Source organism: Haliotis asinina, chromosome 15 (assembly GCF_037392515.1).
Source record: "Haliotis asinina isolate JCU_RB_2024 chromosome 15, JCU_Hal_asi_v2, whole genome shotgun sequence".
Lineage (NCBI taxonomy): Eukaryota > Metazoa > Mollusca > Gastropoda > Lepetellida > Haliotidae > Haliotis > Haliotis asinina.
In genome coordinates, this window is record NC_090294.1 from 38,032,217 (window position 1) to 38,055,936 (window position 23,720).

A 23,720-nucleotide genomic window follows, 5' to 3' on the forward strand; every position below is an offset into this window, starting at 1 on the left:
GGTCGTCCCGATCTCATTCTATCACTGGTAACAGCAGTGGCGCCCTGCAGCACTCCAAACGCCAGTGCGCACGACCCTGGCGCCGACTCCTCTGCAACCAATGTATCAGTAGCTAGAGATGCGCACACAGGTGCGAGTGGCAGTAATCAGATGCGCTCTTCCCCGGCATCCAGGACCATCAGATGAGCCCTAGTCGGAGGCTCTGTCTGTTCTTGAGATACGCCCAACCTCCCGTCTGGGTGGTAGGCGTCAGCGTCGGAATCGGCGTAGGTGTTGGCGTCGCTATTGGCATAGGCGTCGGCATCTGTAACGACATCGGCGTCGGTATTGGAGTCAGCGTAGTATAGTCAAACCTTTTTAGCTGGAAAAATAAATCTAGCAACCCTAACATTTCTCGATCAGACGGCGCTTGAAGTAAAGGTGAAATTCTCGTGGAGTCCGCACGCATGCGTAGTGGGGAGATCCAGATACTTCCGTATCATGACAGTCATCGATTGTGAGGTGGCCATTCAAGACTGAATAGCAATTCAACTCCATCAGATCTCCTACCAGCGAAGCTTGAGGTAATATGCTATAGACCTATGGTAAGGTAATAAAAAATTTATTTTTTTTAAATGGCAATGAAAAATTGTTACGCCCACTAATAAAAGTGATGCGCCAATGCCCGAGAAACATTTCACCTTTTTTTATTTCGATTTTCAATAACCATATGACTATTCTGATTTGATATTTGATTACCTAATTAAATTGTAGCCATACAGTTAGAACGTAATTTTGACTCTCTAGCACTGAAATAAGGCAAAACATGATTGGCTGACACCAGGATAATTATCCAATGAGAATTGTTGTTAGTCAACATTGCCAAGTTGATGAGGGATTTCATGCTAAAAAGGTCAGCGCTAAGAGTTAAATGTTTTTATTTGTATGCATAATCGACCAAACAATTATCGAATCGAGGGTTGAAAATCAAATCAAGGTCTGGGTGAATCATTGCTGACCTATTGCCCCCTTACAACTAAAGATCGATTGCAACCTTGATGATGCACTTACCCTTCCATCAGCCCCACCTGAGATGAACACGCTGCCTGAGGGTGAATAGCGCACACAGTTGACAAAGTTAGTGTGGTTCTGAAACAGAGTGAGGACAGTAATAAAACAGTAAACATGAAGAACACAATAACATTCTAAAACCTTAGAAAACAATCAGACAAAGACATACACATATACTAAACAGCAAAATAATCGCAATCTCATAATAGATGTTTGTGGTTATGTCTTGTATTTAATAACTTAACAAAAAATCATCAAAAAAAACATCACCACGGAAGTGAGAGTGTGAGGTTTTTATCAGTTCAGCAATATTCTTACAGTATCAAAGTAGTGATTCAAGAGAAATTGGCTCCAGAACATGTACCAGTTTTGGTTACCATGTCACCGTTTTCATTACACGACACAAAATGTGAAGACAATTTCTGTTGTCTCTCACTGTGACATTGCTGAAATATTGCTAAAAGCAGCCGTACAAATCATAACTCACGTTATACCAAGCATATTGTTTCAACACTTAAACACAGCTGATAAAACCTTCACGTTACTTTTTAACAACGCCAGCGATTGTTGATAAAAGTGTGTTTACTCTGAGAGTCTTTGAGTACTTGAAGGGTGGACCTTCCAGAAAGACGACTGTTTGATCCTCAGATCCGGTCACAATCCTGTATGGACGTGTCTGCTTGAAGGAGCATGAGTTGGCCTCCTTTGAGTGGCCAGTTATTTCTCCCACGTTGTTCCCAGAGTCAGCCATTATGCAGGCTCCAAACCTGGTAGAAACGAAAGCAAAACAAATGTATCAACATCAATAACAATGCCTATTTATCCAATAGGTCAAAATCATGTTCCGTATCATATCAATTCAAGCCAATCTGTCTTCAAAACGTTCTTGACTTAAAGAATCTTGAATAATTCTATTTATTAACACAGTTAAGATTCACAACGCAGATAGAATACCAGTCATAGTTTGTTAACCCTTCACTGACTGCTCCATCTATAAATAGTGACCAGCCAAAATCGCTGTTTGCTTTCTGTGTGTCCTGTAAACAAATCAACAAAGGCAAGAGGCGTGGTCAAAAGCTTCCACACAATCACAGCTTTTTACACTAGAAACTGAACACAACTTCATTAGAGGACTGCTAGATGACTTAATAGGCAAGTGTTGTGTTTCACAGTCAGAATCAATTGCCAGTGAAATCTTGAATGAACTTGTCACATTAGCTATTCCCGTCGCGGAAGTATAACATCACGATGGGACAGGGTTCTCCTTTATACGAAAAACCTGCGAATATGACACGGTATATAGTGAAAATTTGCTAAAAATAAGACACTGTGTCATTTCTGATGCATTAGAATTACTGCTAAAAACAAACACTAATTCAATTCTATACATAATAAATGTAACTAAATTGGTTTCCAATTTCAAACTGATTCGAAAGTACACACAGTAATTCTTTAGAATTTAGACTTAAGGGCATATAGGTAACAGTTCCGTCTGTACCGCACACCTGATCAAAAACCAAAATTACAAACTAAAATCCATACCTCACCCAAAATATACTTTCAATAAACTACAACAGACATATACATGAAAAAAAATAATTATTACAAAAATCGATGATCCTTGTAAATTGTTTGACCCCCAAAATTTGGAGAGTCAGCCCAACCCCCAAATATAAGTGTCTAGGGGGGGACCCTGAAAAACAACACCTGTGACGTAGAAAAGAAAGAATCAATGCATTATTTTGAATAAAATCGTGTGTCAGACAGAAACAGACAAATCTGCATCTCACAACAGTTGGGACAAATGAAGGTTTGCCGAGTGTACAAATTTCAAGTACTGTTTATCACAGTGAAAGTGTCGACCATAAACATTGTGTTATTACTGTTAACAAGAGTGAAAAAGATTTGGCAATTCAGCTATAAACCTTTTCGAGGTAAAAGTTCAAAGGGTATTTCCGACAGCCCACCTTCACGATTTAGTAAGCTATGTTCTGACTGGTCATTCTCAAAGGTTATCAGACGCAACCTCCTACTAAGGTTGGTTACACTCAGTAGAGGAATAATATAGTTTGTCGTACACACCCTGAAGTATATACTGTAAACAGCCAAATTTTTGTGACCGTTTAATTTTCGCGAACTTCGCGTCAGACTTCATGACGCGAGAATAAAAACACGAGATAATATAGATATATCATACACTCTATTCAGGTAAGTCAACAACACAAAAACAATACAGGTGTCATTGCTCAATCACATGTCACTGCTGGGCTAATCTGGATTAACATGGCTCAATCACGTTATATTTTCATTGTTCTAGCACCTAATTAAGGATTAACTCTGAAATCAATTACATTAATTTGCTGTTAGATCACTTCGCAAATCTGTTTATTTTATAACAGCTCAATGGTCACACACCTGCGTGTCGTGTAAAAACATTCAGAGACACCCCTGTAACAAGATCACCTCGCGAAAATAAGAAGGCGCGAAAAGGTTCAGTGACCATCACTCGCGAAAATTTAAAGGACCGGAAATAAGACAGTCCAAGAAAGCCCACGCAAGTCTAGAAAATGTGGCAAGTCTAGATTTTCGTAGCTGAAAATGAAGAAAGTCTCAGGACTCCATTTCATTTTATTATTTTTTTTCATTATGAACTTTTTTTCAGTAAAATATGTTCATTTCAGAGACTAGCTGTTTGTCTACGAAAAAGAGATTAAGCTTACTAAGACAGGTTCATTTCCCTAACAAATTGGGCAATTTCCTTTACAAAGTACATATTTGTTCAGAACACAGTGACAGGCATAGTTTTCAAAGTATGTTATTGGAGCAGGGTTTCTTAATCCCAGCAAAGTACTTTTAATCCCAAACTAAAGGTGTGTGATGAACATTGCGTTACTAATTAAGCATAGTTTGCCAAAATAATATTGTTACAATATTGACTAATACACTCAGTTACTATGAAATGCACAATTTTATTTTTCATTGAATTTTCATTCAATTTTCACAAGTTTGAAAGTAAATGTTTATCAAAAGTTAAGTGCAAGTTTTCAGCTAACATAGAACTTATCAAGCTGTTTCAGTTGTATTTGAACTTAAAAACGACAAATTTTAAATCTTCAATTATTTCAGAAGTTAATACAGTTGATGAAGAAAAGGATGACAGATGTGATTGCTATTGTCATTTATGTCACTATGTTTACTTCAGAGTTTGCTATCAGTGTGCTGGATAATTTGTATCATGAACTCGGTGCTTTAAAAGAGGTGTAAATGTTTATCTAGTAATCAAGCAAAGTTTCTAAAAACCTAACTGTTAGAGTGAAAACACCAAAACGGATACAGACGCAGGCATGTGTTACAACTTCATTAAGCTACATTAGATATTAGCTGTAATTTAGCATTATTAATTCTTCATCTTTCATCTGGAGGATTTCGTCTTATCTCTATCACTGAATAAAAAATATGTCGCAGTCTGTAACACGTAATTTGAAATGTAAACACATATTTCAAAAATATGGTGAGTATCAAAAAGTATAGATTAGTTTGAAAAGTATGGATGTTATTCCATGTAGCCAAAAGCTTATCTGGAGCCCAAGAGAGAGATCGAGAGAGAGAGAGAGAGAGAGAGAGAGGAGATAAAATAAACAGATAGGAGACTGACAGAGATATGTGTGTGAGACCAACAGACACAGACAGACGCAGAGTTAACAAGAGATGGACACAGAAAGAGACAGACACAGACACACACACAGACAGAGAGAAAGAGAGACTAAGAGAGAGTGAGTGGTGCTTTGTTTGAGCAATATCACTTGACATTCAAAGAAAGGGGTAAGTGATGCAGATTCTAATGCTAATGAACAGTTTCAAGTGAAAGAATGAGTGCCCTAAAGATTCCCACATCAAAAGGCAAGGCCAAGGCCAGAAGGCAAGGTTACAAGGCAAGGCCAAGATGAATCTTTAGTAGAAGTGTAACAACAACGCTAAGCATTTCATATAACATGCTAACGTGGTAGAGTAGGGTAGTGAGTGAGTGAGTATAGTTCTATGCTGCACTCAGCCATATTCCAGCTATATGGCAGCAGTCCGTAAATAATCGAGTCTAGTCCAGACAATACAGTGATCAATGGCATGAGCATCAAACAGCATGATTGGGAACAAATGACATGCGCCAACCAAGTCAGCGAGTCTGACCACCAAATCCCATTAGTCGCCTCTTACAACAAGTATAGTCGTCTTTTGTGGCAAGCATGGATTGCTGACAGCTTATTCTATCCCGGACCTTGATGGATCATAGGGTAGGGTAGAAGAGTGTACGGCAGGGCAGAAGAGTGCAAGGCACGGTGGGGCAGGGTTGAAAATAAAGCTCTGTATAATAAATGCTCTTACTTATTCGCACTAGCTCCCGCAATGACAATCCTTTTGCTATCCTCAGACCAGTCAAGGTCCTTAATCTTGCCGCTAAGGAGTTGAAACTCATTCTTCAGTATATGAGTTTTGTTCACAGCGTCCCAAATCCTAATCTTGCCTGTGATGTCTGCAAGTCAAACACAACATCAACAGCTGAAACAAGCAGAATACAATCAAAGTAAAACCATGTTTCCATTAAGTTATTAACTATGCTGTATTGATACAATGTGAATGAGTGTAGTTTTACGCAATAATCCAACAAAATGATAGCACAGGACATCAGAAATGGCTTCACACATTGCGCCCATATGTGGAAATGAACCTAGGCTTTTGGCATAATGAGACAACACTTTAACCACTGAGTTACCTCGCTGCCCACTGAATCAATACAAGTCTATGAATATCCATGCAATATATGAAGGTATGATATAACCTATTATGAACAGTATGGTGAGTGAGTGAGTGAGTTTAGTTTTACGCCGCACTAAGCAGTATTCCAGGTATATGGCAGGGGTCTGTACATACTCGAGTCTGGACCAGACAATCCAGTGATTAACAGCAAAAACATTGATCTGCGCAATTGGGAACCGATAACATGTGTCAACCAAGGCAGCGGGCATGACCACCTGATCCCGTTAGTCGCCTGTAACATAGTAACAACAAGCTGGGTTGCTGAAAATCATTCTAACCGGGTGCCAGTATCTCTGAGGACATGGTGACAGTCACTAACATGATGCACAACCATTCCAAGCTGGTCATTTCAGTAAAAATTACTGTTTAACTTTCAATGAAATATTCAAAACACTTGTGAAGGGGCAGGTTAGAATTGATCTTCAGTAACCCATGCTTGTCGTAAGAGGAAACTAATGAGACTAGGTGATCAAGCTTGCTGACTCGGTTGACACATTATATCCCAAATGCGTAGATCGATGCTTGTGATGTTAATCACTGGATTGTCTGGTCTAGACTGGAATATTGACAGACCGATGCCATATAGCTGGAATATTGGCAGTGTTCAATAACAAATGCAAGCCAAAAACCTTTCTATACATACCTGCTGACGCGATGTAGTAGCCACTGGGTGAGTACTTTGCTACAGTAGTCTCCTTTGCATGCTCAGTGTAGATATCCACAATGGACGGGTTCTGAAAGAAATACGTGGGGTGGTCAAAACTCAGAATCAAGGATGAAAAGTGTATTGATTCTACATGACTATAAATAATACCCAACTGTCAATCAAACTTTTTTTGACTAACATCAAAATAATCATTATTATGATAAAATATTTAGATAGCAGACACATCTAAACAACAAATAAAATGCTCAAGGTGTTTATACAGTGCTCACATTAACACAGAAACCTGCATTTGTCATACAAAACACATGTGAAGAATATTTTGCAAGCATGTTTTGCAGCATAGATAATTATCTACTTAATTTTAAAAAGTACCATAAAACAGAAACACATTAAAAAAGAAAATTCTGAAATGTTCAGGGCTGTAATGAACATTTCATGTGGAAAAGATTTGAACTAAACAGTTATCAGTTTATTTCTGCACACATACTCGTACAAAGCCAACCGCCAACACTGTTAAGATTTTTTCCCCTTGATCTTTGGATGCTGTCAAGCTTGTGTATTATCAGTCTCAATCCAGACTCCCTGGGGACCATACACCTCATGCAACCACTTGGCGGTTTCTCACCTTAAGAACCACGTCTGTGTCAATGTCATTTTTTTTCAGTGTGATATGAGTGGTTAAAACAGTCGCTTGTCATGCCAAAGGGTTCGATTCCCTACATGCTGTGACATAGCAGGAATATTGCTAAAAGCAGCATGTGCAATCCTCTTTTGTCCTGAAATCCTGTCATGTGACTATATGCCTAAAAAAGCTACTGTCTTTCCTATCTTTATGAGGTACTCATTCATAGCTGGGTGGACCGGGACACAGTCCTAGTACCTTGCCCAAGTTTACTACATGTTGCAGCCTAAGTCAACTTAGACTTTGCATTATTCGATACACTGCTTTACGGAGTCTAACAAATCTGAGTAGAGGGTTGTGTCAGTTAACCTTTGAGCGATCTATGACTGCCCGATGAAATTTAACAGACTTAACCAATCAGACAACATCTACTGTATTGGGTTTGGCATTTCAAAAAATTCACAATACACTGTGTATTGTCATATCTTGGAATGATACGATTCGATTCAACAGACATTACAATATATCTTAGTTATTTTCTTTTAAAATGTATTTTATCATATCAAGTAACAGTGTAGATTTGGACATAGCTGTCAATTTCTAGTGAAAATTTACTATTTTAAGGTCAATGGTACATATCACGATACAAACAAAGTATCGATATATTTAGTGTGCAATAAAGTTTCATGATTATCTATGTTATATCGTCACAGCTCTGATCATTTCAATACTTTACAGGACCCTCATGTTACTAGCAAGGACAAGTAAAATGTACTCATGTGGGTCCCCTCAAACCCATCATTTGTAAGACAAGTAAAACCCTGTGAATCTCTTACCTCAATATCACGAATGTAAATACTGGTACCGTGACAATAAAGGAAGTTCTTTCCTTTGGGATCCTTTCCTAGAACTATAGGACGACCCCTCTCTGTGCGAGGCAGAGTGGCAAAACAACTTTCTGAAAAAAAGAGACAAAATACAGTGTTAAGCTGGCTAGTGGAAAAATCATTAAAAGCCTGAACAGAGTAAGTGAGCATGGTTTTATGCTGCCTCTAGCATCATTCTGGCAGTATAATGGTAGGGGACACCAGAAATGGGCTTCACACATTGTACCCATGTTGGGAATCGAACCCGGGTCTTCAGCGTGACGAGCATGCACTGTAACCACTTGACTACCCCACTTGCACAGATAAGACTAAACTTGAGTTTGACAGCTTTCCTAAATTGGGTCCACTTATTTTAATCATGTTCGCTCTACACACCAAAGACACACACGGGATAAATGCGTGAAGCCCATTTCTGGTTCTGCAATGATATAGCGAGAATATTGCTTTTAGCTGCACAAAGCAAAAGTCTCGCACACACTCAATTAGAATGAAAGGATGCTAAAAATGGTTCATTCAATCACATGAAAGGTTTTCTTCATGACAGAAACAAGCTGTGTTATCACCTGTATACCATACATGCTGCTAATGCCACCAGTTTTGTTCATGCCACAAGTTTTGTCCATGCAAGGTTTGATCATACCTCAAGTTTTGTTTATTCCATGAGACTTATCCATAAAAGTTTTGTTCACACCGAAATTATTTTCACAACACAAGTTTTGTTCTGAATAGGACTATGCCAAAGTCTCACTCAAAATAGTCATGTTCACTGGTTGCTGATTTGAAGCAGACGATCACGACAAGCAGACGATCAAGATAAATAATGTACTATGTTTGCAGCTAACAGCATCACATACAGTCTGTCTCACAGTCCCAAACCACATTACCTGAGGTAGTTATTGATCAGTCACAACAATACCATGGACTTAGGATTCAAGGCCTAGATTTTCGAAGCACTCTTAACGATAAGAGATAAGATAAGCACTTACCATGACCTTAGCGCTGAAAGAGCTTCAAAAATCTAGCCCCTGAACTTTGTATTTCTATGTCAGATACATACCAACATGATTCAAAGGCACAGTTGTTACCAACGAAATAATCACCAGCATACAAAGTCAGTGATGTAACCCACTCAGCCCCCATGACTTCCTCAAAAGTGGAAGTCAGATAACTGATTTCCAACACTACAAATTACACAAAGGCTATATGTAAAGTAACAGGCTGTTACCTTCTAGGAATGCATTCATCAATATGAACATAAAAAGATTAATACCCATACATCTGCAGCCGACAGAAAGCCTTGTTCAACGTCATGCATCTTTTTACCAATCTAAACAGGGGTTCAAATTTTTAAAAGCCACTTTCCACAGGGCAAGTGAATTTTAAAAGTAATTTGTCATGGCTAATTTTCTTCTTGCGCTAATTTTTATGACATACTCATGATAATGCAGTTATGAAAGAACAAATCTACATGGAATTGATGTTAATGTTTAGTTGACTATTTATTGAGAAGAGATAAACAGCAAAGAAAGATAACTCTACTTTATTATCATTGTGAAATTTAATAGCTACATTTTGAGCAGATATGGAAGTTTATTTGCAGTTTGTAACCATAAGTGGAAATTATCTGGCAGCCCACAGACAAATAACATACCGTTATCTGATTGCCCAAAATGAAAACTGACTTGTCCTGAGTGGGCGTTGGGCAATGGGACTTTTTAACCCCTGTTGTTGATTTCATTTTATCAGTCACAGTATTGCAAGCCATTGAATAGCAGGCTGGAAGATCTTAGAACAATGTCTTTGCATCTTAATAATGAAAACTGACTTTCCCAGGCATCAGGCAATGGGATTTTTGAACCCCTGATGTATCTATAATTTCAGGATAATATGATCAAGTTCATTTCTCAGCAGGACATGTAAGTTAGTTTCAGATTTTTCACAAATGGTGTGAAGTGTTATTGTCAGTTTTTATGACATCCATGTGCTTTTCTTCAAAAAATTATTTAGTAAACAACATGCAACCAATTAACATTTGATCAGCCAAATGGTTCCTTTTAGCGGTAGCAGTTGAAAAGTGGAAATTGGCTTACATCATCAAATAGATCTTAAACTTTTGTACAGTATGTCACTGAAATAACATTGTAACATAAAAGGATTCAAACAGGGCTTTACATAGACTTTGAAAACAAAGTGTCATGGTGACTCACAGCATTTATTATGGTGAGTTTTTTCAATATTTGGGGGTCATGAAAATGAAAACTATTTATTTGTGTATTATGAAAAGCAAGCGGTTTTATTTTGTGTTGCATGGCTATGGTAGCTAATAAACAGCATAGTTTTCACTGTTTAATTCAGTCATTACAAACTGCTGTATACTGAACAAATAATCATGAGTGATTTATTCACAGTATTGAACAGTTTTAACATAAATTTAAAGAAATATCTAAATGAATGAAAACAACACGAAACCTATCTTTGTTGCTTATCAAATCAATTTTATTGAGACGAATTCTGTGGGTCGGTCATAAAACTTGCTTCAAGCTTGACTCATATAATATTTTGAGTGTCTTTTACAAAATTGTTGCGTCAAATATGCAGGAATCATACAACGTATAAATCCCTGATCAATATCAGTTGATGAAACACAGTAATGGGATTGGAATTTATCACTGGCATCTTATCATGAGACAGCCTAAAACCATTACACATATTTCCAACCAGCAGCATCTACAAGACTTCCATCCGTCTCCTTGCTTGTTTGATTTGCAGAAACTATTTAATACATGCTCTTTGGTGTATCAGAATTTATGCCAAATATAGACACTCAAAATCAGGTAAAATGAGAATTAGCATTCTCATTTTTAGAGCTGTGATGATACATTCTTAAAACCATTCATAGTTGAGTACATACATCCATTTGGCCATGCTTTTCAATAATTGGTGTCCAATTTTGGTTCCAACTGCATAAGGAATCTCGTGTTATTTAGTTGTGAGAAGGGGATGTGCAGGAAAGACTGAGGTGGTGAGATGTGTTTGTGCAAAAGCTTGTTCACAAATATTTTGAGGTCTTTGTTTCATAAATGAACTGAGATCACTTGCATTTGTATGAGGATATACATGCATTTGTTTTGATTATTTTTCTTTAGTGTTTTTGTTCACTATCGGTAAAGCATACATCCAAAGCGGAAATACTTTTACACACCCTGTACATGCGCACAGTGAGTCAAAAATTAATGTGCAACCAACGAATTGCACTGTATTCAATGAAGGAAGTGTTGGTCTAGCAGTTGCATAAACCTTGCTAGTTTTAGTAACATGGTACATTCTGTGCTTAGTTCCCTATGGACAAGAATTTTTTGAGGTGGGAGATGTCATTTTAATTACTGGATAACACTTTTACTGCTGCTGAGAGATCATAAAAAAAATTTCCAGCATTTGATCTTAAGACTGTACACAGACCACCGGAAAGAAATCTGTGTTCTGAAATGTATGCGTATAAACACTGTTGCAGTTCATTACACAGTTCTGGAAGGCAATAGCCCAGTCTTTTGTCACACTAGGTTGCACTATCCTACTTACTGTCAGTGCAGTGAATCCCGCATTAGGCAACAGTGTGAGACAGCTAAGTAGCAGTCATGAAGCCACATATTAGAAGCTCAGGTTGCAGAAGGCCAGTTTAAACTCAGAATCCCAACAGGTGAGTTGGACTTTAGGCAACATTCATGTTCAATGATGGCATGCGAGTCTCATGCAGAAAGAATTAGTGAGTAAGTATGGTTCTACGCAACTTTTAGAAATATTCTAGGATAATCATGGCAGGGGTACACCAGAAATGGGCTACACACTTTTGTACCCATGTGGGGAATGGAACCCAGGCCTTAGACATGATGAGCAAACGCCTTAACCACTTGGCTATTCCACCACCCTTCATTCAGCAGGCAGATTATAATCCAGAAGTAGTACACTTAACCACTTTGGTAATGCAGATGAGGAGGAATTCAATGACTTGTTTCACAGATGTACTATGATCAAAACCTTATTGCTTTGAAAGTGTCAGGTCAGTTGTTTCACAAGTGGTCAATGCTCATGTTCTCTGGCAATCTGATGCATTAAAAGGCAGGGCTCAAGTACCTGGGAATAAGGGGGTAACTTCACAGATCAGACAGTAAATCTGTTGACACATACTTTCTTAGCATTTTATCAATGTACATCATTTATTGCTTTATGTGGTTACAAATGTATAATGCTACATATTTGAAGTGACACATGGCAGAAAACGTTTCAACTTAATTTCATGGGCTGGTCTGAAATCTCACATCAGGGGAAGACAACTCTTTGAAAGTTTTAGATTTGACCGCACTAAAATGTCTAAATCGTTAGCAAATATAGAATACCTTGAATAAAGTTTTGTGCAGAAAAAAATGGTAGAACAGAGCCATTGCCCACATCTGTTGATACTGGTTTCAAAAGTGTCTTCCAACATCACGCGCACCTGCAGCCTATCCTTCCTTTATTGTCTGAAGTTCCTAAAAATCCACATATTTTCCAAGTCGCTTATTTTGCTTAGAAAACGGATTGAACACGTGTCAGGAAGACAGTATTATTGTCAACGATACAAGGTGTTAAGAACACTAATATCTGCTGTTCAAATATTAGCAGCGACAGTTTGAAAAGCACAGACTTGGTATCAGCGGACTGAGTCGTGGTCGTGGAGGAGGCGTATAGTCCTCCATATATTTCTGGAAGAGCACATCCAGTGGACATGTTTTCTATGGTATAACAAACTTCAGCAATTTTACTTACTCAGAGAAACAGACATGTTGCTTATCGTTCTTCGATCTGACAGCAGATATGTGGTATATCACAAACTTTAACTCTCTTCCGTGTTTTCGACCGGTGTGCTCCCGGAAGTGAGTCAAAAGCGTTCGAGGGATGTATGCGCATGCCTAGCGTACGGCTTTACCATATATGGTTGTCGCCCAGGTGAGCGCGCCATTTCAGATCAAATATTGTCCCTGTTAGGATATATTTATTTTTAATGTAACTACATTGCTGATCATGATGTGATGATTGCGCTCCGCTGATGACAGATGTCCACTCTGTCCATGATTAATCTATTGGCGATGGAGGTCTTCGTAGAATGGCTTAGGGTTGCAAAATGAAGTTTATTCAGCTCGACTTTAACTCAGCTTTTGGCGACGCAAAATGCCTGAAATTGCCTAGCTTTAACCAGGGATAGAATCATGCTGACGTCGGACATCGTTCTACATATCCGATTTATCAATCTAATTTTTTGTTAATGTTTATTTTTTTAATGTCACCCTACAGTGGCGGATCCGGGGGGTGGGGGTGGGGTTTGCAAACCCCACCCCCACCCCTTTTTTTCCAATGTCAAGTTCTGATTCTCAAGAACTAGACTCGTAGGTAATTTCGCCGTAGTTCCTGTCAATATATGTTGGAGAGTAATAAACAGACTACAAAACGACCTTCCGTGAAATAGCATTTTCATTTAACTCTTGAAAGACTTGGTATCAAACGAGAGAAAGCGAGTTTGATACCAAATCATTAACTCGTTTGATAAAAATGGTATTAGACGGAAGGTCGTTTAGTATCCCCTGTTTATTACTGGCCCGTTGAAGATACTGCAGTGTAATATTTTTACGGCAATATTACACTTGTGTAACGCCGCTAGACGTTATATGACGCCACAATGTTAATGCCGCTGTCGCAGCGGTACTTGACCTTACAGGACTCGTGGAAAGCTGGGAGTCATTACACTGCAGCAGTTTCTGTCATTTTATGTTGGAAAATAATGTCCAGAATAGTAAACGCTCTTCCGTGACATACCATTTTATTAAACTCGTGAAAGATTTAGTATCAAACTCGCTTTCGCTCGCACCAGATCATTTCTGTTTAGTCAACCGCCATATAGCTGAAATATTGCCGAGTGCGGCATAAAACACAACTCACTCAACGTTTAGTAAAATGGTTTTACACGGTAGGTATCCTCTATTTATTACCCACGATGGCGAAAATATTGGGGCTTACCTTTTAAATATACGATAGTAAAATGGTGATGGTGACGTGACGTCATGAACAGTGCTATGACGTAACGTTTCTTCTGTTACGTTGCGTTCTACGCGAGGCGACGGCGGGCAGCCGGCCTATGTTTGAAGGATTTGGGTTTATATTCTTCAATTTAACGATGTCGGTAATAAACAGTACAGTAAATTATGTTCCTACTCATGTCATACTATCTTTCCGACAGTGAATGGTTCCTAAATACCGATATATCCCTCACACTCGCTAGGGAAATAACAATCAGGAATTCATGTCGTAAAAACTGTATGACATGAGCACTAACATGATTGTATATAAGCTCCTCATGGAAATATATGTTTGTACTTTTAATATTTTTTGTGAAAACACGTTATTCGAAATTCTAATTTTCTTCGTAATAATCAACAACAATTATGTCTATTATATCACGTTATTTGGGGTGGTTATGCTCATAGACACATGCTAATATATAAAAGTACGACAATACGTTGGATCGTTAGCCTTTCACCAGACCGACCCCATACTCACTAAAAACTGGTTATTTCCTAAACTATTCGACCAATTTTCGTGACATTTTGCATGTATCTCGGCAGACGGTTAGGCTATAACCATATTACATTGGGAACACTCTCGATGGCATCGTTAATTAATTGAAACGTATGTACTACAAAAAGTTGGTGATTTCAGTCTTTTCAGGACCACCCCATGCCCACTTATAAACAGTCAATGTTTCCCAAAGTATTCGTCCGATGTTCGTAAAATTTTGCATGCAACCACACTTGTCGTAAAGGGGATTGTGGTATGGAATAAGGGCCCAAACAAGGGTCCAGTTTGAAAAATTGACTTGGTCCCGTACCACCATTTCCGATAATACTTTCGCATAGACTCACGCAATCACTCACTCATGCAAATTATCAGTCACGCGATCAATCACTCATTTATATCACATACATGTCATGTTTATTGGTTCAGACAGGACAGGAATATGCCCATATGAAGAATCCATTATATAGCCTTGCTGCAAGGTACTGAATGTTAAGCCCATGTACGAGGGGATGTCAATAAGTTTTGAGCCTTGAGTATTTTTCACACCCAGGTGTCACAGCCTATGGTACGACATTGAACCTTGGGGTGTAGCTGATGTGATATATAAGTTTTGGTATCCTACTCTCAGAAGTTATTGAACAGCTCACATTGACAGAAAGAGACCCCCCTCATGGCAGTGCAAAATGAATAAAATTGAGTAGAGCAGTAATTAAGTTCTTGAAGGAAACTTGGCGAAGAACATTGAAGAGAGGCTTTCAGCAGTTTATGGGAAGTCTTCCCCTTCATCTGCTACCATCAAACGATGGGTCAATGAATTTAAGCATGGTAGAGAGATTCTTGAAGATGACCCCCGTCCAGGTCGCCCAACAACAAGCACTAGTCAGGAAAACATTGACAGAGTGCACGAGTTAGAGGAGACCACAGGCATTTCACACGGATCCATCGAGACAATTCTTCATGAACATCTCGTCATGTCTAAGGTGTGCGCAAGATGGGTGCCAAGAATGCTTACAGATGAAATGAAGCAAACAAGGGTCACCATAAGCAACTCCATGCTAACCAGATACAACAAGAATCCAGAAGATTTTCACTTATGGCTAGCAACCTGTGATAAAACCTGGATCCACCACTATGATCCTGAGAGCAAACAAGAATCCATGGAATGGAAACATGTCACTTCTCCCAGGACCAAAAAGTTCAAAGTCTCCAGATCAGTGCAGAAGGTAATGGCGACAGTCTTCTGGGATAGCAATGGCGCCATCCACATAGATTACTTACCAAAAGGAAGAACAGTGAATGGGGAATATCACGCTAACTTGTTGAGGTAAGTGCGACAGTCAATCAAGGAGAAGCGCCGGGGCAAGATCAGACATGGTATTCTTCTACATCAAGACAATGCTACATCAAGACAATGCTCCAGTACACACCTCTCGCGTTGCAGCCGCTGCTGTCCAGGAATGCGGGTACGAAATCTTGCCGCATCCCCCCTACTCTCCAGACCTGGCATCAAGTGATTACCATCTGTTCCCAAATCTCAAGAAACACTTGCGTGGTCGTAGATTTCAGGATGATAATGAGCTCATTGCTGGTACTGAGGCTTGGTTTGAGGACCAAAATGGCGCCTTCTACAGAGATGGCATCAGCGCCTGGCAGAAAAGATGGAACAAGTGTCTTGACTTACAAGTGGACTATGTTGAAAAATAAATGTGGTTCATACCAATATTTTGTGTTTTTCTATGCAAGGCTCAAAACTTATTGACATCCCCTCGTATGCATAGTAATTTTACCTTTCAGAGAGACTGATCTAGTTACAGGGAAAGTCTAAGGACAGTATATTTCGGGTTTTAAGTAAATTCCTGTATTCAGTCAGACGCCATTCTGACATACACTGGACCACAATTACTTGTTTTCTGTGGCTTGCTAAATCACACGATCAAAGCATACCAAAGTCAGTCGTCAGTGACATTCCAGTTCGCGTCCAAATAAAGAACAATAATGTTCGGGAAAGAGTAATTTCCCCTGTGGCGTTTAATTAAATAATTTGCTTTTGTTTATACAAGTGCAGTATGCAGGATCTGAGGGTTTATGTGTCAGTATGTGAATTTATGGGACCATACATAGTAGCTAATGAAAGGGCCAGGCCTAAGTTCGATTAGATAAGCCAACACTTTTTGTTATAAACGTTGTAGAAAAGGCATCGCAAAAAGAATTTCTCCAGTTTATGTAGTTCATCAGGTGTATGGATTTCGTCAGGTTTTCTGTCTCTCAGCCGTTCCTCGGCCGATTCGAAATTGCAGTTAAAGATGAGTTTTATTTTCTGAAAGCCTTAAATGAAGCAAGTCTGCAGTTTCTCATGTTCAGTCTCTTAAAATATAAGTCACCTACTCAAATCTACTTTAGTTGTAACTGAGACATTAACTTGACTAACACTGGTCAAACAGTCAATAAGTTAATAAGTGACGAAACATACAGACTATGAACCCACTGCCATAATTTGCATTTATTCATTTCGAATCTTTTTTTCCTATGCTCTTTACACACGAACCCAAGTCAGTTTGGGTCAACCAATAGGGCCGATAACTCTCATGTGTAGCTACCGTTGTTCATAGGTGGCGCATCATCATGAAGTCAGAAAACTTTTCACTGGCGCGACGTTTGTAAATAGCTAATGGACGAAATTTGTCTTCGCTATGGCACATTCGAAGATGTAAGTATGCATATGATATTATAGGACATTGCTCTAGTTTTTGTTGTTATGTGGTTTTTGTTTTAAAATATCAGCCCCAACAACAAAAACAATTCTTTCCGTTTTCCACACATAATTGTTTTGGTTCTGCAATTTACCAGTTTTCACCAAACAGTGGATTTTGCTACATTGCCTGAAGTTCAGTTCATTCTTACGCGGAAGTTCTAATATCTGTTTAGAAATATAAAACATAAGTAAAAGATTATTTCGCTATGTCACCACGCAAACATGGGCACCTATTCTAATTCAGTCTATCTTTGAAACATATTAGACCTTCAATGTTTATTTGTACGTATATTTTTATACCCTGAAAATATTTCATTACGAACTGTAGCTGTTTGACTGTGAGTAACAACTTGCAATAGCTGACTTATGATAACTAATGTTTAAAAGATATTCTGTGGTTTCATTTTTGTATCCATCTTCTTTTAATACAGTAGTCCATGGAAACATTGTAGCAGATTCATTTTCAATGTAGTAAACTAGATGATAGTCTGTATCCACTGAAATTGATGCTACAATTTGTACAGACCACAATACCATACAGTTGTACTGGAGGAAAATTTTTCAGATGAGCATATGTTGAGTAATTAGACAGGCTTTACTTTCTTAGGCAAGAAATCCATTTCAGTACATTTGAATAAAATTCACTCCTTTAGACATTTTTAGACATTTTTTTTTATTCTGTATAAAGGCCACAGGCCCAAAATACAAACATAATTCAATTACAGTCGCTGAGCATATTTTAAATGGATCCTCTTTTCAGCATGAAAGAGGAAATGTCCAACATTATGGAGAGTATTTGTGTTGGGATCTTTAAAAATGTTAACAACAGACATGAGGTTGTGTGGTTTCTTTAGCGTATTACTAAGGTATTTCGTTCTAATATCTGCATATAGTGGGCATTCCAATAAAATATGGGATTCATCCTCAATGACATTTACATTATTATTTTTGCAGTGGCTAGACAGTCTTAGATGTCTATCAGTATTAGTGTATCTTCCAGTTTCTATGGCAATTTTGAAGTTTGAACATCTAAATCTAGAAATAGCAGTTCTTACATAAAGAGGTAAATCACATCGTAGGTACTTTTCAACATCCAACAAAGATTTGTACGATTTGTAGAGGTAACATTTGGGTGAAGACTCTAGAGAGGAGTACCATGTCTGCTGTAAATTATCACATAACCGCTGTTTGAACATAGATATGAAAACCTTTGAATCTCCAACATTGTGACTTAACCAGGCATAACCAAAACCAAACTGGAATAGTAAATGTTTAACCTTACTAGCCCATGTAATTCTCCCACACTCATCAAGTGCCTTAAGCATCATGTAGGACTGGTATGGTAATCTATCTTTGGGTAGCTGCAATAAGTGACACCAATACTTAATAACCTTTGTTGTGTACACACGCTGTAGTGGATACCTACCACATTCTCCTAAAACCATATTTGATGAAGTGGATTTGTTGACTTTAAGAAAATATTTGCAGAAAGCAAGATGAACAGACTCGACAGTTTTACAATAAGATAATCCCCAGACTTCTGAACCATAACATAAAATAGGGGTAATCATTGAATCGAATATCTTAAAGAGGTCTGGACAGGAAATATTACCAACTTTCCTCTGGAAACCATTAATTGCTAATATTGCCTTGTTTGCCTGGGATGCTAGTATTGTTTGCGCCTTACTCCATACAAGTTTCGGAGTAAATGTTAAACCTAAGTAACGGTAGGATGAAACTACTTCAATAGGATCTCCCTTGTAGTACCATTTCTCATAAGACCTAAGTGGACCCCCCTGTCTAAACACAACTACCTTAGTGTTCTTCAAATTTACACACATACCTGTATTATTACAAAATAGTTCTAGTGCATTTATCTTTAACTGCAACTGGTTACAACTATCTGCCAGAGCAGAAACATCATCTGCAAAGATTAGGGCATACAAGTCATCTACATTGTGTGAAATAAACACCCCTCTGCCACCTACATCCTCCAATAATGTATACAAATGGTTAATGAATATGATAAATATCTGAGGACTTAAGATACAACCCTGTCGAGTACCGATATTACATGCAAATGATTGAGACAAACCAGTGCTTGTTCTCACACAGGCAGACAGACTGTTGTACATGGATGATACAATGTTGAAAAATTTGCCTGACACACCAACATCTTTCAATGCATTTAAGAGAATATTGTGGTTTAAAGTGTCAAATGCTTTACTAAAGTCAATATACAAACAGTAAAATCTTCCATTTCTTTTGCATGAATATTTTGTTGCAATAGCATTAAGGGTAAATATATGGTCTACTGTAGAATAGCCAGGTCTAAAACCTGCTTGAAAGTCACCTAACACATTATTTTCATCACACCATGTCTGCAGCCTACTGTTCAGTAATGAAGTAAATACTTTACACAGTGAGTCAATGAGGGAAATGCCCCTGTAGTTGTTGGTATCTGATTTGTTACTTGACTTAAATAATGGACATATGATGCTGTGTCCCCATGCACTTGGAAAGTGACCGGTATTGAGTATGCGATTATATAATCTTGTAAGAATAGGTGTAATATAGTCTTTAGAGACTTTAAGAAATTCATTTCCAATACCGTCTGGTCCGGGTGACTTATTGTTTGCTAACAGTTTAATGTGAGACATAACTTCTTCCTGGGTTATAGGCTGGTTGAGTGTACCTGTAGAGGATTGAGTATCAGTAGACTGTTCAGTGTGTTGGAGCTGATTCGTGTTGTCTGCAGAGAGTAGTGTTTGGAAGTGAACGTACCATTGTTTACAGGTTATTTGTTGGGAAGTACAACTGGACATTCTGTTCATTTTGATAAGTTTCCAAAATTGTCTAGGATCAGATCTAGCTGAAATTAATTTATCTTTCTGTGTTTGTAAATATTTCCTTTTCTTCTTCTTAAATAGCTGCTTGAAAGTGTTACGGTATTGTTTGTAAATGTTAATGTCATGGTTATGGTCCCTGTGTGCACGTAGTGCTGCATATTTATCATGCTTAATTCTTTCTAATTCCTCATCCCACCATGGTGGCTGTGTAAGATATTTCTGTGTGGTAATACCTTTATAGACTTGCTTTGTATGATTTGCTGCATCTTGTATAACATTCACTAAAAAGGATAGTGCCTGGTCTGTGTTAGTGGTTATAAGATCACATATTGTATTGAGAGATGCATTGAGATTACTTAATAATTTATGTAGGAAATTATTGTCTGAATCTCTGTGCCATAAGTATTTGTACCATGTTACACTTTCATCATTTTGGGTGTCATTCTGTGGTGAAGATTGCTGCTTGACTGGTTCAGACAAAAAACCAATATCAAGATCCAGTGTACAGTAAAGAGGAAAATGGCATGATTTATCCTCAGTTCCAACTCCAAAATCAGTAATATGGGGAAAAAGGGTTGTTGATGCCAGCATGTAGTCAACAAGACTGGTACCATTATGGGTTACACAAGTAAATTCACCACTGGTGTCATTAAACAGGCGACCATTTAAAGCATGAATACTATATGTGCGGCATAATTCTGCTAGCTTAATACCATAATTATTATGAACATGAATATCTTTAGTTGATCTTGGGGTATCAAAAGTATCACATGGATAATCATCAGAGTCATATACAAGAGATAGATTGTCATCAGGAATGTAGTCAATAAAGTCCTTCATGCGAGCATTCAAGTCGCCAGCTTTAGTCATGTTGTTGAATATGTTGACTGAATAATGAATGTAGAGAGAAAAGGACAAATTGCTTATTTCACAAAACTCTTCTTTTGCATTTGTTTTCTCTTACTGTCTTTTAAGCATTATTGGAAAAAAAATTAATTTGTGAAAAAATTGTGTTTATATTTCAACCACTGATTCTGTTGTGCAAACCATTTGTTGCCAAAGCACTGGTAATGAACAGATATACTACAGCATTTGATAAGTCTTTATACACATGTTATTACTTGCCATGAGCTAATGTTGATAATGTGGGTGGGTCTCTGTTTTCATGGGTCAGTTTGTTCTTGTAAGTAGCTGAGTCTCCAACTGTGATGTTTACTGCTTATGCCAACAGCTGTATGTCTCATAAGCTGCAGAGGATGAACCTGACTATAATTCTGTACAGGGCACATCATAGAGACCGCTTTTGTGCTAACTAATCACAATTGCATGCTGATGAATGAGCTTAATTCACCATTCTTTACCAAGGATAGTGTTTATCACTTGGTTCTTATCAATGTGTTTCAGCTAAGAATCAAGCCAATATCTTATTTGCCTGCCTTTGATATGAAAGTTGTGAAAATGATAAGTACAGCCTTGTACAACTTTGGAATTGTCAGTGATAAAACATGAAACTTCAAAAATCCCATTGTCTGACACGTAATACAAGTCAGTTTTCATTTCAGGCAATCTGTCTGTGGACTACTAGGTAATTTCCACTTATGATTTGAAACTGCAAATAAAGTTGGATTTTATTTCATATCTGCGCATAATGTAGCTATTACGTTTCGCAATAATGGTAATTTAGAGCTATCGTCTTTGAAATTTATCATTCTTCAATAAATAGTCTAGTAAACATTGATATCAAACAATGTGTCATATATTCAGGGTAAGTGGAAAATTTGTCAGGACAAGTTATTTTCATGAAGTCACTTGCCCTGTGGCAAGTAGCTTTTTAAAAAAAATTTGAACCCCTGAAACTTTATGGATGACAGCTTCTTGGTATCGTCAGAGACCATATAATAATCTATTATATGGTCTCTGGTATCGTTAACAACAGCATATCATTGAATCTTCACAAAAACATTGCTCTGTGCAATCAACAAGAAGTTGTTATCCATAAAGTTGTGTGCTTTATTTTTGACTCATCAACTTTTAGACTGACAAGCAAACAAATAGTTTAAATTGTCACATGCAAGCAAATTCTGCCATTACTTTTAATGTTAATATTTGCATCCTAGTTCCTTAGTGGTAAGAGTAGAGGTAACATTAACAAGTAAACCCTAATGAGTCCTGAAGATGCCTTCTTATAGGTTACCAAAGAAATGTTACAATATGTTGATACTATTCGATAAAAATGGACATACAAATTGGGTTTCTTCTGTTAGACATTTTCTATTCTCGAAAGGGTTTGGGTACGTATGGAAGAATCAGTATGTTGATTCAGAGGATAAGTTTATTTTAGAACTAAACACAAAGATATATATTTGCAAGAATGGTTTGCAAAAATACCACTTTCCGGTAAATGTTTGAATTATAAGATGTTTAAATGTACTTTTGATGCCAAAACATATCTTTCATGTCTCAATATAAAAAAAATATAGGATAGCGTTAAGCCGATTGAGATGTTCATCACAGGATTTATTTATCGAAAATGGAAGATTTAAAAATGTCAAAGGAGAAAACAGAACTTGCAAACTATGTGATCCTAACCAAATAGAAGATGAGTATCATTTCCTTTTAATTTGTCCTGCTTATAATTCCATTAAGAAGTTCTATATTAAGAAACATTATTCTGTCCATCTAAACTTAGATAAATTCGCAGCTTTGTTAAATAACACAAACCATACTAAGCTTCAAAACTTGTCCATGTTTGCTTACTATGCCAGATTATATCTTAGAACACAATGTAACCTACAGTTGATTACTGTCTCTTTTTCAAGTATATTTTATGTGCATGTAAATGTCGATGTAATAATGTTTTTTTTTGTACTACAGGCCTGTGGCCTTTCAGTACCGAAAATAAAATAATACATAGAATCCTGAAGTTCTACGAGCCCTTAAGATATCCATAACATTACCCGAACTAGCTTTGGCTAGTGCCAAGTTGCATCCCTAATACCAATACTCAGGGGTTTCAGCAAGTTAGTGTCTGATGTCTGTCATGAAGAGTAACTTCTTTGTTTCTGTTCAAAGTAGTATCCAGTTCATAACCAGTAGTGTGGGAGTGAGTGAGTGAGTTTAGTTTTACGCCGCACTCAGCAATATTCCAGCTATATGGCAGTGGTCTGTAAATAATCGAGTCTGGACCAGACAATCCAGTGATCAACATCATGAGCATCGATCTGCGCAATTGGGAACCGATGACATGTGTCAACCAAGTCAGCGAGCCTGACCACTCGATCCCGTTATTCGCCTCTTACGACAAGCATAGTCGCCTTTTGTGGCAAGCATGGGTTGCTGAAGGCCTATTCTACCCCGGGACCTTCACAGGTCACCAGTAGTGTGAAAATACATATCAAGTCTTATCTGAGTATAGTTACTGCATGTAAGAAATAGGGCATTTTTACTCTGATATCCACAAGAGCAACATAGACTG

General features: G+C 37.8%; 2 protein-coding genes across 2 annotated transcripts in view; one reads left to right on the forward strand and one right to left on the reverse strand.

Moving 5' to 3' along the window:
* Positions 1 to 12,977, reverse strand: part of LOC137266369 (actin-interacting protein 1-like) — a 34,360-nt gene extending 21,383 nt beyond the window's left edge. The window contains exons 1-6 of the mRNA XM_067801864.1: positions 12,842 to 12,977; positions 7,988 to 8,109; positions 6,506 to 6,596; positions 5,431 to 5,578; positions 1,637 to 1,817; positions 1,051 to 1,128 (exon numbers count right to left, since the gene is read on the reverse strand). Coding sequence (XP_067657965.1) covers positions 1,051 to 1,128; positions 1,637 to 1,817; positions 5,431 to 5,578; positions 6,506 to 6,596; positions 7,988 to 8,109; positions 12,842 to 12,857 — 636 coding nt within the window. The 5' untranslated portion in view covers positions 12,858 to 12,977. The remainder of the gene's footprint in view (positions 1 to 1,050; positions 1,129 to 1,636; positions 1,818 to 5,430; positions 5,579 to 6,505; positions 6,597 to 7,987; positions 8,110 to 12,841) is intronic.
* A 5,573-nt stretch (positions 12,978 to 18,550) lies between these two features.
* Positions 18,551 to 23,720, forward strand: part of LOC137266368 (methyltransferase-like protein 27) — a 44,124-nt gene continuing 38,954 nt past the window's right edge. The window contains exon 1 of the mRNA XM_067801861.1: positions 18,551 to 18,554. The gene's annotated coding sequence lies outside the window, so the exon portion shown is untranslated. The remainder of the gene's footprint in view (positions 18,555 to 23,720) is intronic.